Here is a 12869-nt window from a genome sequence, read left to right as displayed (position 1 = left end):
ATGCCCTCAGAGGCATGCCTGAGCAGCAGTGTGTCTGTGTAGCTAGGCCTTGCATGGTATATATAGAGTTAGTAAACATGGTTACCAGGACCCCACAATGTCCAGTGTAGTTTCTTTATATTATGTTTGTTGTATAAAAAGCAGAAGACGCAGCAGTGCTGGTCAATGTCATGCGTGTGATCTTTTTAAAATAGTATTGCACGTGTTACAGAGACCTATGCATATTTTCTAAATCAAAATAGTAAATAAAATGACTACTAGCATGAAGGACATACAGGTGCTCAAAAATCAATAATTTATGCATCTTCCAGCTCTTCGTATGAAAGCAGTGGCATCATGGCAACTGGCCTAAGGTATTTATTAAAATGGAGTGTGCCACTTGGACAAGTGGAAGTAATAGAATATGGCAGCAATGAAGGCCAAGGAGAGAACTGCAGATTCCCACCTCAGCACTCAGCCGAGAATGTCATCGTTAATGTTAAGCCAAGTAAGTGACAGGCACCATTACTGATGGATTTTACATTCTGATTAAGGCCCTGGTTCAGATTTAGATGGCTGATTGAAAGAAAAAAGGAAAGTGTTCTGTGTATGTTTATTCTTGCATTATGTACAATAGTTTTTTAAAAATTCTGCAAATGTATGAAGTTCTAACCAGACTTTTGACTTACTATGTAACTCGCCTTTATTTATGCCACTCGGTAGTGACAATGATTGGGAAATGCAAGACACCAAATTTTACTGTGTTGATTACTTATGGGTCCTGTCCTGGGTCTAGCAGCATCTATGGTTCAGGGCCTTCAAGAGCTTTGATACCCTCCTGAGATTTGCAGCCAGAGCACTGTAAGAAGATCATGGCTGGTAGTGGGAAAGATCCCTCCAGAGGTGATTGTGAAACATTTCTGGCAGGTTTCTTCACAGCTAAGTGGCAGTCAGGAGAAACCAGGTATCCCAAAGAAGTCCCCCTGACCAATACCTTCAAAATAGAGCTTATTCAGTGAGAGCTTTCCATAGCATTTGACAGAGGGAGATGAAGAGGTGACATCCCCTCCAGAGTTCCTTCCCACAAGGGGAAATCTTTGTTTAAAGGACAGGCTTCCCTCCACAACTCTCCCTGTTCCCCTTTGCCCCCATTACTGTTGGAGCCACACAGATGTTGTTGTAGGCTTAAGTGTGTACTAACTACTGCATTCTCCATAACCCTAGCAGGAGAGAAAGAAAGGGCTGGATATATACACTGGCTTGCTTGGAGGGGCTTATTTACATGAATTTCCTGTCTTCCTACCCATTCAAGCAGCCCAGAAATCCTACCTACTGAGCAGGTGAGGATCTCTTCCTGTTAGGAACAGAGGAACTGCCATGCCAGATACAACTAGTAGTCCATACAATCTGGTAGCCTGTTACTGACAGTTGCCAGTGCCAGGTTTTACTGTAGTGAGCATTAATGGGATAACCTGCCTATAGGGGAATCTTCTTCCTTAAAGAAGTGATCTCATGCCCTGAAATTTAAAAGTTTATTTCCCTTATGCACTGTTTAATATACATCCTATCTACATGCTGTGCCAACTGTCCCTAGGATTGGTCAGCCTGATGCACAACATGTAAACAGGCTTCAGTCATTAATCTTTTCATATGCGATAAATGATTTTTTTAATCCTATATTTTGCTTGGATGCATTTATTTTAGGCTCATCTCTTTTTACATTCTAAACCATTGCTGTTAGCTGGCAGTACTCCCTTCTGAGTTATTCAAGAGCTGTGGTTTAAAGCAGTTTCAGTAGTGAATCAATGCAGTATGTCACTGTGTACTTATTTAATGTCACTCTCTTGCCTTTGCTTCATGCCATTCACCACATTCACCTGAAAAGAAATATTGTACCTCAGAGCTGTTTGGGATCTATCTTAAATATATAGCACCTTCCTGATCACCAAGGGTAGCAGAGTTCTCTTGCCCCTCCCTCCTAAGTGATTCTGGGTAAAATTTTCAAATGTGCCTAAGTTTCCCGAGAGCCAATGGGACTTAGTCCCCTAAGGCCCAATCCTCAAAGGTATTTTTAGTGGAGTTAAAACCTAAGAGCCTGTGTCACTTTTGAAAATGTTACTCTCTGTGTTACACATAGGATTGTCAACATTCTAATTGCACAAAACTGAACACCCTTGCCCCATCCTCTGCCCTGTCCCTTCTCCAGACCTCATCCCTGCCCCGCCCTTCTCTGAGACCTGACTCCTCGCTCACTCCATCCCGCCTCCCTCTGTTGCTTGCTCTCCTGCCCTCATTCACTTGCTCATTTTCACTGGGCTGGGGCAGGGGGTTGTGGTGTGGGAGGAGGTGAGGTCTCAAACTGGGGGTGCAGGCTCTGGGGTGGGGCCAGAAATGAGGGGTTCAGAGTGTGGGGTGGGATGCAGGAGGAGGTACGGGCTCTGGACTGGGGGTGTGGACCCCAGGGTAGGGCCAGAAATGAGGGATTTGGGGTGCAGGAGGGGGCTCAGGGCTAGGGCCGAAGGGGTTGGCATGTGGAAGGGAGTTCCAAGCTGGGGCAGGGGATTGGGTTTGGGTTCCAGGAGGGAACCTGGATGCGGGATGGAGCTCAGGGCTGGGATGTGTGTTGGAATGCAGCATGGGGTTGGGGTGTGGGCTATGGGAGGGAGTTTGGGTGTGGAAGGGGGCTCAGTGCTGAGGCAGCGGGTTGGAGTGTGGGAGGGGGAGAGGGCTCCAGCAGGGGGGTGCAGGTTCTGGGGTAGGGCCAGGGATGTGGGGTTTGGAGTGCACGTGGGGCTCTGGGATGGGAGTGAGGGGTTCAGAGTGTGGGAGAGGGCTCTGGGCTGGGGCAGAGGGTTAGAGTGTGGGGGGAGGCTGTGGGTTCCAAGTGGGAGTTTGGTTGCAGGAGGGGGCTCAGGGCTGAGGCAGGGGTTGGGGTGTGGAAGGGGGTGCAGGATCTGGGAGGGAGTTTGGGTGCGGGGCAAGAGTCAGGGCTGGGGCAGGGGGATAAGGTATGGGAGGGGGTATGGGTGGCAGGTAGCGCTTACCTTAGGAGACTCCCAGAAGTGGTTGGCATGTCCATTGGCTCCTAGGCAGAGGCGTGGCCTGGCGGCTCTGTGTGCTGCCTCCACCCATAGGCGCTGCCCCCACAGCTCCCAGTGGCTGCAATTCCTGGCCAATGGGAGCTGCGGAGCTGACACTTGGGGCAGGGGCACTGCACGGATCCCTTCTGGCTGTCCCTCCACCTAGGGGTTGCGGGGATGTCGTGTGGAGCCAGATAGGGAGCTGCCAGCTCCGTGTCAACTGGACGTTTAATGGCCTGGTCAGCAGTGTTGACCGGAGCCTCCCAGGTACCTTTTTGATCGGGTGTTCCGATCGAAAACCAGACACCTGGCAACCTTATTTACACCAACAGGCTCAGGGTCTGTTCTGCATTGCTGATAATAAGCCTCAGGCTTAGCTTAGCTGGGCATTGATTAAGTAAGTGGCTAAGTTCTGTTTATTTTGTTACCCGATTCTCTCACCCACCATCCAAAACAGGATAACATTACACAAAAGAGTATGGGAGGTGGCATAGCTAGAGAAAGGAGATAAAAGAGAAAAGGCAGACCAGAAGGATAGCAGATATGCAAAGGAATATATGAGTCCTCAACAGTAGTCATACCCTTCCTTTCCAAATGATGGGCACCCCCCATTAAGCTAATCAAACATAATCAGAAACCATGAAAGAAAAGTGAGTGAAACCCCGAAGTCTATGGAATGCCTGTTTATGCTCTACCAACCACTCTGAATACAGGCTTGTATTGGATTGGTCTGAATCTTGCTTAAACCCCGAGGAACTCCCTTTGTATTTCTTGCTCTCTTCATTGCTAAAGAGTAAAGGAACCCAGAAAATATGATCTTGCTACACAGAAAGAAAACTAGTAAAGTTATTAACATTCATATGGGTATCATTGCACATATAGAACAGGAGTACTTTTGGCACCTGAGAGACTAACACATTTATTTGAGCATAAGCTTTCGTGCACATATACTGCAGTAGCTATGCAGTTTACTTATGTCACCTCTGTACTCTCAGAATGCTTCTAAGAGATGCTCCCGTGGGACACCAAATCCATTTAATAAACTCTGAGAGAAAAAAATTCTTGTTCAGACAGTTTGGGGTCCTGTGGCTGAAATCCTGGCCCCACTGAAGACAACTGGGAGTTTTGTCATTGACTTCAGTGGAACCATGATTTCACCTCATATTTCCAGTTTCTAAAACTACTAGCAATTAGAGAGAGGAGGAGAGCGACAGAAATTGTGATTAGATTAAAGTGCATTAAGTGCTTGAGGATTAGCTTTGCCTTGTCTTGGAGGACTGAGAAAAGGAGAATTGTAGGTGCAGCCTTGGCAGTGAAGTATTTAGACTCCATAAGACTAGTACTGTCATGTTACTGACTGTCTCAGCAAGGATTTTTGATGAATTGCAACTGTATCCTTACAAGGATTGTTGGTAATTACATCTGTTTTACCATGGCATTCTTCCCCGCACACAAAACCTTTTGTATAAGGGGGCAACTGTCACATTGTATCCCGTTATTATTGGCCTAATTTGTATAGCTCTGTACTCTGTTCTCTTTGGGTCATTTCTGTTAATCACTAAATTGAGTCAGTGGGGTTCTTGTAATGCACTCAGGTTCATAAAAATGCTGGCTAAAATGTTGTTTGTATTTTAAGATTATTGCTTGATCCATCATGACAAAAGATGGAGATAAAAGAGGCAAACATCATCTTGGCCATTGCAGAGAATTTAATAGCCTGCATTTAAATTCATCCTATAGATTATATTGCACTGGTGGAGGGAGTTTGAAAGCTTTTATGAATACATTCAAATCAAAGGCCTGCATTAACTTCCGCTGTTAGCCTGAAATAAGAGCTGTGTGAACACTTTTATTGCACTCAGCAAATTTATGACATTTGTTCTCAAATTTTAATAGTAGCAAAAAGCAGTATTTGAAGTACAAATCTGCCTTTTTCCTTCACTAGGCACAAAAATGTGTGTAGTTTGAGCAAAAAGGGAGAGAATTCTTCCCTTTGAAGGGAGCTCCTTGCTATGCTGTGGCTTCTGGATTGCATGTTTAGGTGCCTTAGTTTGAGCCCTATTTTCCTGAGTAGCTCTCATTGTTGTGAATGTGGGGAAATATTAGGTCCCTGTTGTTTTGCAGAATCCTTCATGCAAGAATCTGCCTGATATGAAATTAGTGCAATATACTATGATTTCCAGCAGCCGCTGCCACTGCCTGCATCCTCCAACTATATTTAAAGCAAAATATTTTATGTTTGCAGTTTGAAAATAGGGCTTGATTCTGATGTCATTTACGCTGGTGCAAATCAGAAGTAATTCCATTTATCTAATTGGAATTACTCTTGATTTACAATGGTGTAACAGATCAGAACCCACACCTGCAGAGTGTCAGATGAAAACTTTTATCTTAACTCAGTATGCTAACAGCTGTTTTTCCCCATTGAGTCCTTCCAAGCTAAGGTTACAGAAGCTTTTCCTACTGAACTGTCTGTCTGCAGAATGAGTCTGGACCTCAACCACAAGATCATATAGGCCATCACCTAGTATCTTCAATTCCTTATCCAGTAAATTGTCAGTCCATAAATGAACTGTTCACAATGCTGAAGAAGCTACATTCAGGTGCATTTCTTTGTGCTTGCCATTTCTAACACAAATATGTAGCAATGTGTCTGTGTGTATATTTTTTAAAAATCCAAAAGAAAACACTCCACTGCACACACTTCTCCTGGAGAGAAAATGAGAGAACAGACACATGCGGAATGGCATGTGCTAAATTACTCATTGCACTGCTGAAAGGAACTCAGATCCTATGAGGATGAGTGCAGTAGAAGAACCTATATAGAATAGAATATTCAGACATGAAAGTAGGAGTGTTTTCAGAGTAACCCTGCTTCTTTATTAGCATGAAAAGCAATTTGGATAGTCTCCTTCTTCTTGATTTATGAAGAAAAATTATGGTGGTGTTTAACTGGGAACTTGAAAAAAATCATGTATGAGTTATAAGAGAGAGCTTTTGTGATATATATGTATTTGATTCATCCTCATAATACTTGCAAGATGTGAGTGTTATGGGTTGTCACCCCTTGGGTGCAATCAGGGGGCTGTGGGAACCGCAGGGCCCCTCTCTAACACACAGCTGGGTTGGGGACATAGCCAGCCTCATCCAGGCCCTGTGTTCATCCAACACAACAGCAGGTGGCGACACTCACCTAAACTGGGCTACCCACATGCAAACAGCAGACCGCAGCCAGCTTCCCAGCTCCCTAGGCACGCACCTACCTCTGGACTATAAACCCAAAATTATAGAGTCTTGCACTGCACAGGGATCTTAAATAGATTTTAAGTGATTGTAAGTGATGGATAACAGATCAAAGCAGATTACCTAGTAAAATAAACAAAACCACAAACTAAGCCTAAGACACAAAGATAGGTTATGAGTTAGCAAATTCTCTCCCTGACTGATGATACAAGCAGGCTTGCAGATTCTTAAGGGACCAGCTGCACTTGCTTTGTAGCTTGGGATCCCCTCCCCCATTCAAAGTCTTTTTTTCTTTCGGAGCTTCTCTCAGGTGTTGAGTTCTAATGGAGTTAAGAATAACAGATGATGCCACTCCCTGCCTTATATAGCCTTTCCATATGGCTGGAACCCTTTGTTGCACACTCAGTTCCCAGACCAGTTTGTGGAAAAATACGGGTACCCAAAATGGAGTCAAGAGTCATGTGGGCTGGTCACATGCCCTTGCAGAGTCACAGCTGTCATTAACCATAGCAGGGGTTCGGCAACCTTTCAGAAGTGATGTGCCGAGTCTTCATTTATTCACTCTAATTTATGGTTTCGCGTGCCAGTAATACATTTTAACCTTTTCAGAAGGTCTCTTTCTATAAGTCTATAATATATAACTAAACTATTGTTGTATGTAAAGTAAATAAGGTTTTTAAAATGTTTAAGAAGCTTCATTTAAATTTAAATTAAAATGCAGAGCTCCCCGGACTGGTGGCCAGGATCTGGGCAGCGTGAGTGCCACTGAAAATCAGCTTGCGTCAGCACGCGTGCCATAGGTTGCCTACCCCTGAACTATAGGATGTCTGGAGTGTTCTCAGCAAGGTTCACCAGGTGGGGGATAAGCTTTTCCTAAGGCCTGGTGTTTTGCCTAATGGCCCATTACCCTGAATGGGCCCTTTACAGGCAGCTATTTAGATTGGAAGCATCTTGACTAGTGGGTGTCACCCAGGTGTGACTCCGTATGAAATACATAGTCAATATTCATAACTTCAGATACAAAAATAATACCTATATACAAATAGGATAATCATATTCAGCAAATCATAACTTTTCCAATGACACCTTACATGAACTATCTTATTCAAAATGTATCATAATTGCACCATAATCGTATAATAAATCACTATGAAGAATAGGAGGTTCAGTGTCACAGCGGGCATTATTATGAAGTCAGACTTTGTATCAAAGGTGAGAAGCAAATGCCATGATTCTGGACCCAGAGAGAGCTAGGCAAGGGAAATAAATAATATGGGGAGACATCTTAGACTAGGAAATTGCTGAAAATCTCCCTAGACCAGATACTCTTGGCAATATATCTTTCCCATTCAGTAGGGCCAAATAGTGAACGCTTTTCTCCCACTGGTAAGTAGTTAGGAACAGGACTCACCTGGACTTCGGTGAGACTATTCCTGTACATAACTGTTCACGCGTAGGAGTAAAGGATTCACCATCTCTCCCTGAGTGATTTTATTTTCCAGGCAACATGGTCTGGGGAATGAGCATGAGGTTCAAGAAGTCCTGAATTTTAATATTGGCTGTCACTGACTTGCTTGTGTGACCTTGGGAAGGTTGTGTCACTTCTCTGCCTCAGTTTCCCAATCTCTCAAATGTGGATTATAATACTAATCTGCTTCCCTCACAGCAATGCTGTGAGGATGAGATGCTTTGAATGTTTTAAGGGCTGCCCAAATACTATTTATTTTGTGGATCATTATTCTTTGTTTTAGTATTTCAAGTGTTGTTATATGCTAAACAACTCTCATGCTCTGGACTCCTTTGATATGCTCACTCCTCTTCCTCTTGGATGATCTTGGTGAGTGAATGGATTTGTTTGTGGGTTATTTTCTGCCTTGTTGGTGTGTTGCCCTTTCTTAGCTTTTTGAAGAGGTTGATTGCAAATTTAGGGCCCAGTGGAATGTCGTTTGATTTTCATTTAATAAAAGGGATGCAAGTTAGGTCCAATTCACTCAAAGAAAAGTGTACAGTAAGTTAGAGGAAAAAATGCCACCCTACACTCCTGTCATAAACAAGGGGATGGGTCAGAATGTGGTGGATATGACTTAACTGATTTTAGGTGTTCTCTTCTTGGAGAATGGTTGTCTCTTCTCAAAATAAATAAAATGAATGTCCTGGGCTAAATCCTTTATGTTCACCAAATCCAGAATATTCCCCTCCAAAAGCAATTTAACAAAGGGAGCAAGCTGCTTTAACTTACACTTTCTTCCCTCTGCATGTAGAAGCACAAGTAATATTAATGTCAGTGTAGAATCATTGCTCTTTAGGGAGACTTTATGGGCAAGTGTCAAATGTTATGTGGCTGCAGTTTACTTGACCTTTAGCAATTGGGATTCCAAACTGACATATTGCTTGCTTTTGTGGTGATGGATCTACTGTGTCACATTTCTACATGGTGCTGAAGAGATGCTATTTGGGAGCTTGTTACAGCACGCTAATTCTCAGGATAGATCTGTGTCAGCCCCAGTGTAGGTTAAAGCAACTTAGGGCAAGAATACCTGGAAGGACTGACTCTAAAGCAAGAAAAGGGGAAGGGATCCAGTGAGTCATAAGGCCTCTTTTGAGTGGGAAGCATGGGGCTGCCAGCTATGGCTTGGCTTGCTGTTGCTGGCCACACTGATCATTAATGATATACAGTATATATTATCACCCAGGCAACAGCACAATTTATTTTTGGCCACGTGGCTAAAAATTAACTGAGATTTAGAAAGAGGGAGTGAGAGATGTCCAGTTCTCCTGTATGTTCCTATACGATGCTGAGCATGTTGTCAGTGCTCAAGAAATAATAATACAAGAGAAAAATTAAATATATTGTGTATTATTCGTGGAAGTTTGCTGCTATTTTACTTTCATAGATTCACCTATGGTGATGAGGGCCATGGTTTAACCCCAGCTAAGTTACATATTTTCTCCCTTCATGAGCAAAGTTTTGAGGATACATTCATATTCCACCCCCACCTGTTTGTGGTTGAGATCTCTGTGGTTTGTATTTGTTGTTATGTTGAATAACAGAAGCATGTCAAAATGCAGACATGATTCCCTCTACTGCGTTTCCTTCTGCTTTCTGCAGTCGGTTTATGTATGTCTCCAAGCGTTACCATGGAAACAGATGTGGGCGTGCATTTGACTGGATATACTGGATACTTGTGTTTCTGTCAGTGTCTTGGAGAATATAAAACCCTTGCAGCATTTTAATTGGACGTGACAGGAAGGTTCCTTTCGAAATACTATTCTGAGAGCTGCAGTAGAAATAGCTGATTTTGAACAGTGAGTCTAGAAGGGAAAAAAATAAAAATGAAAAGATCTGAGCACCTGTCTTGTGAGCTCCTGAAAGCAGGGCGTTGCAATAAAGTGTCCAGCAAAAATGACGCAGAATGTAAAAAAATTGTTTCATATCCCTGGTTAATGACAAATTTGTAAATTAGTGATGTGGTCTAAATCACTTTCAGTTAAAAGGGAAGGCAAGGCGCTCCTGGGCCATTCTGCTTTCAGTTCCTCCTCCTTTCCTGAAGAAGGAACGGGAGCAGCTGAACTACTGAAACAGCAGCTCTTTTCCTTTCTCCTAAGGAAACAGTGTCCTCTGGATTTTGTTTTGCTCATTGCACAATTCCACCTGTTCTGCTCCAGGCCCTACTCAGTGTGCGGTGATACAAACCGGTGCCCACCATTATGGACTGCAATATTGGTGACTTTTGGTCCTAAATTTTCCAGTGTAGGTTGAATCTCCCAGTCCTTTACTCTCCCCAATGCACTACTTTCCTTCCTTCGCCTTGGCAGAATGAAGCTTCTCTCTCTGAGAAATGTTTCTAGCATTCCAGATTAAGTGGACTGTTTTGTATTCCTTAAACTTCATTCCCAATTCATGCGCTCCTTCTCACTTCCTTTTAAAAACCTCTACTTTTCCTTGCTCCTGTTACATAATCTCACACACTAGGGATGCAGAGTGACAAACACTTAATACCTTGCACAGCGTTTGCAGCTGCAAGAAATCCTATTGCTTGTAATGGGGCTGCTCACATGAGTAATGTTACTTGCCTGAGCAAGTGATTGCTGGGTTGGGTGATAATTTTGTATTCATTATCTCATTAAGATCTGTCACATCAGGTGCATGCTGAGACAGCTCTCCAATGTTTACATTTATACTGCATGAAAACGAAGGAGTCGCACTGACAGGAAGGTAAAGGTAATGCGGTCAGGGCATTAGCCTGGGACTTGGGTGACTCTGGTTCAGTTTCCTAGCTTTGCTACAAACTTCTTGTGGTACCATAGACAAGGCTCTGTGCCTCATAGGTGTTGTGAGGATATATACATTAAAGATTGTGAGATGATTGGGGCCATGTAAGTACCTTAGATGAAAAGGGTGTCCTGTACGATAGGAGTTTATATTCTTGTAGAAGTTAGAGTGGGTAATGCAACTAAATTTTCATGAGACAGCTCCTCAAGTTGTAGGGTGAGTATTCCTCCTGCCCTAGTTGTTAAATGGTTTCACCCAATCTCTGCTCAAGAGAGTCACCATTTGGGAGCACTGTGTGCTTCTGGAATCCCAGGTTTTGTTGGTGGCCAAAAGCACCTAGTATCATTGCTTCTCTTAATATGCTTGTATCCCTTTTCTTTCCAAGCCAGCCCTATCTAGACTGGATACTTCACTGTAATCTACTTGGAGTTGTACTTGAAGACCACTCCAAAGCTGCAGCTTGTGTAGAATATTGCTGCCAAACTGCTCAGCCGGAGAGAGATATTACACATTTTCTAAAATCAGCACTGACTTCCTGTTTGCTTGAGTCCAATTCTAGAAGTTGATTTTAAACCACATGCACCTATATGGCATGGCTTTGAGTTTTATGGAATTCAAGTGAGTAGAATTTGAATCACAATGGCCCAAATTCATCCCCCGTTTAAATTTACTGAGATAATTAATTTGGCACAATGTGTTAAAGCACAAAGGGCCTTCTATATGACAAGGTAGAAAGTCTAGTTCTATGGCATGAACTTAAAACTGACACCGTATGAGATTGTTCTATAGAGGTATTCTTCTATTTCAGGATCCTTATGCAGATTGGATCTATATCAGTGGTTCTAAAACTTTTGTACTGGTGACCCCTTTCACATAACAAGCCTCTGAGTGCAACCCCCCCTTACAAATTAAAAACACTCTTTTATATATTTAACACCATTATAAATGTTGGCTGCAAAGTAGTGTTTGGGGTGGAGGCTGACAGCTCGCAACCCCCCATGTAATAAACTTGTGACCCCCTGAGGGGTCTCAACCCTCAGTTTTTGAGAACTCCTCATCAACCCCCCTATATTAACATTTTATAGAGTACCAGCCGTGTTAGTCTGTATCCGCAAAAAGAACAGGAGTACTTGTGGCACCTTAGGCCACGTCCAGACTAGGAATTAAAATCGATTTTAGATACGCAACTTCAGCTACGTGAATAACGTAGCTGAAGTCGAATTTCTAAAATCGAGGTACTCACCAGTCTGGACGGCGCGGCATCGATGTCCGCGGCTCTCCGTGTCGATTCCGGAACTCCGTTCGGATTGATGGAGTTCCGGAATCGATGTAAGCGCGCTCGGGGATCGATACACCGCGTCCAGACTAGACGCGATATATCGATCCCCGAGCAATCGATTTTAACCCGCCGATGCCGCGGGTTAGTCTGGACGAGGGCTTAGAGACTAACACATTTATTTCAGCATAAGCTTTTGTGGGCTACAGCTCACTTCTTCGGATGCATAGAATGGATCACACAGGCAGGAGATATTTATACATACAGAGAACATGAAAAGGTGCCAACAGGAAGAGTCTAGTCATCTCAATTATCACTTCAAAAGTTTTTTTTCTCCTGCTGACGATAGCTCATCTCAATTGATTATACTTTTCCAGTTGGTATGGCTACTTCCACCTTTTCATGTTCTCTGTATGTATAAATATCTCCTGTCTGTGTGTTCCATTCTGTGCATCCAAAGAAGTGAGCTGTAGCTCACGAAAGCTCATGCTGAAATAAATGTGTTAGTCTCTAAGGTCCACAAGTACTCTTGTTCTATTAACATTTTAGAAGCTTATTTAAATTCTACTTCATAAGTCAACTTTAGGTTTTGGATTGAAGGGGGCTAGTTGTGTCATGTTGTTATAAAATTCCACTTAGCTGGTAAAATGTTGTCTTTAAAACACACAAGTTATAGAGGTAACCATGGGAAAAATAACAGTGTGTGTGACTAAACTGAAAGATACACATACAATGACTATTGTTGTGAAGGTGCAGATGTAAAGCACTTTGCTTATGTAAGAGAATGTTCAGGAACTTTTTAGTGGAGTGCCTAAAAATAAAAACTCATTTGCTTTGTCCCTTGCTTTAACATTAATGATGAATTTTCAGAGCCAGGAAATTAGAGAGACACAGCTGAGTGCAAATGATGCTTTTCCCCAGCTGTTTTTGGTGTATTTTAATAGTAGAAAGTGAATGGGGGTGGCTCTTTATGGAATGAGGGGAGGGCGGAAATTTGTTGTTGGCTTTTTAGGTGATT

At 43.0% G+C, this 12869-nt stretch overlaps 1 protein-coding gene across 2 annotated transcripts in view; it reads left to right on the top strand.

Moving 5' to 3' along the window:
* Positions 1-12869, top strand: part of ARHGEF10 (Rho guanine nucleotide exchange factor 10) — a 188457-nt gene that overhangs the window by 114773 nt on the left and 60815 nt on the right. For both annotated transcript variants that reach the window (XM_050950620.1, XM_050950619.1), the window contains one exon: positions 312-487. In XM_050950620.1, coding sequence (XP_050806577.1) covers positions 312-487 — 176 coding nt within the window. The remainder of the gene's footprint in view (positions 1-311; positions 488-12869) is intronic.

Source organism: Gopherus flavomarginatus, chromosome 4 (genome assembly GCF_025201925.1).
Source record: "Gopherus flavomarginatus isolate rGopFla2 chromosome 4, rGopFla2.mat.asm, whole genome shotgun sequence".
Classification (NCBI taxonomy): Eukaryota; Metazoa; Chordata; order Testudines; family Testudinidae; genus Gopherus; species Gopherus flavomarginatus.
The sequence above is the reverse complement of the archived record's forward strand: the minus strand, read 5'-3'. Positions and strand labels throughout refer to the sequence as shown.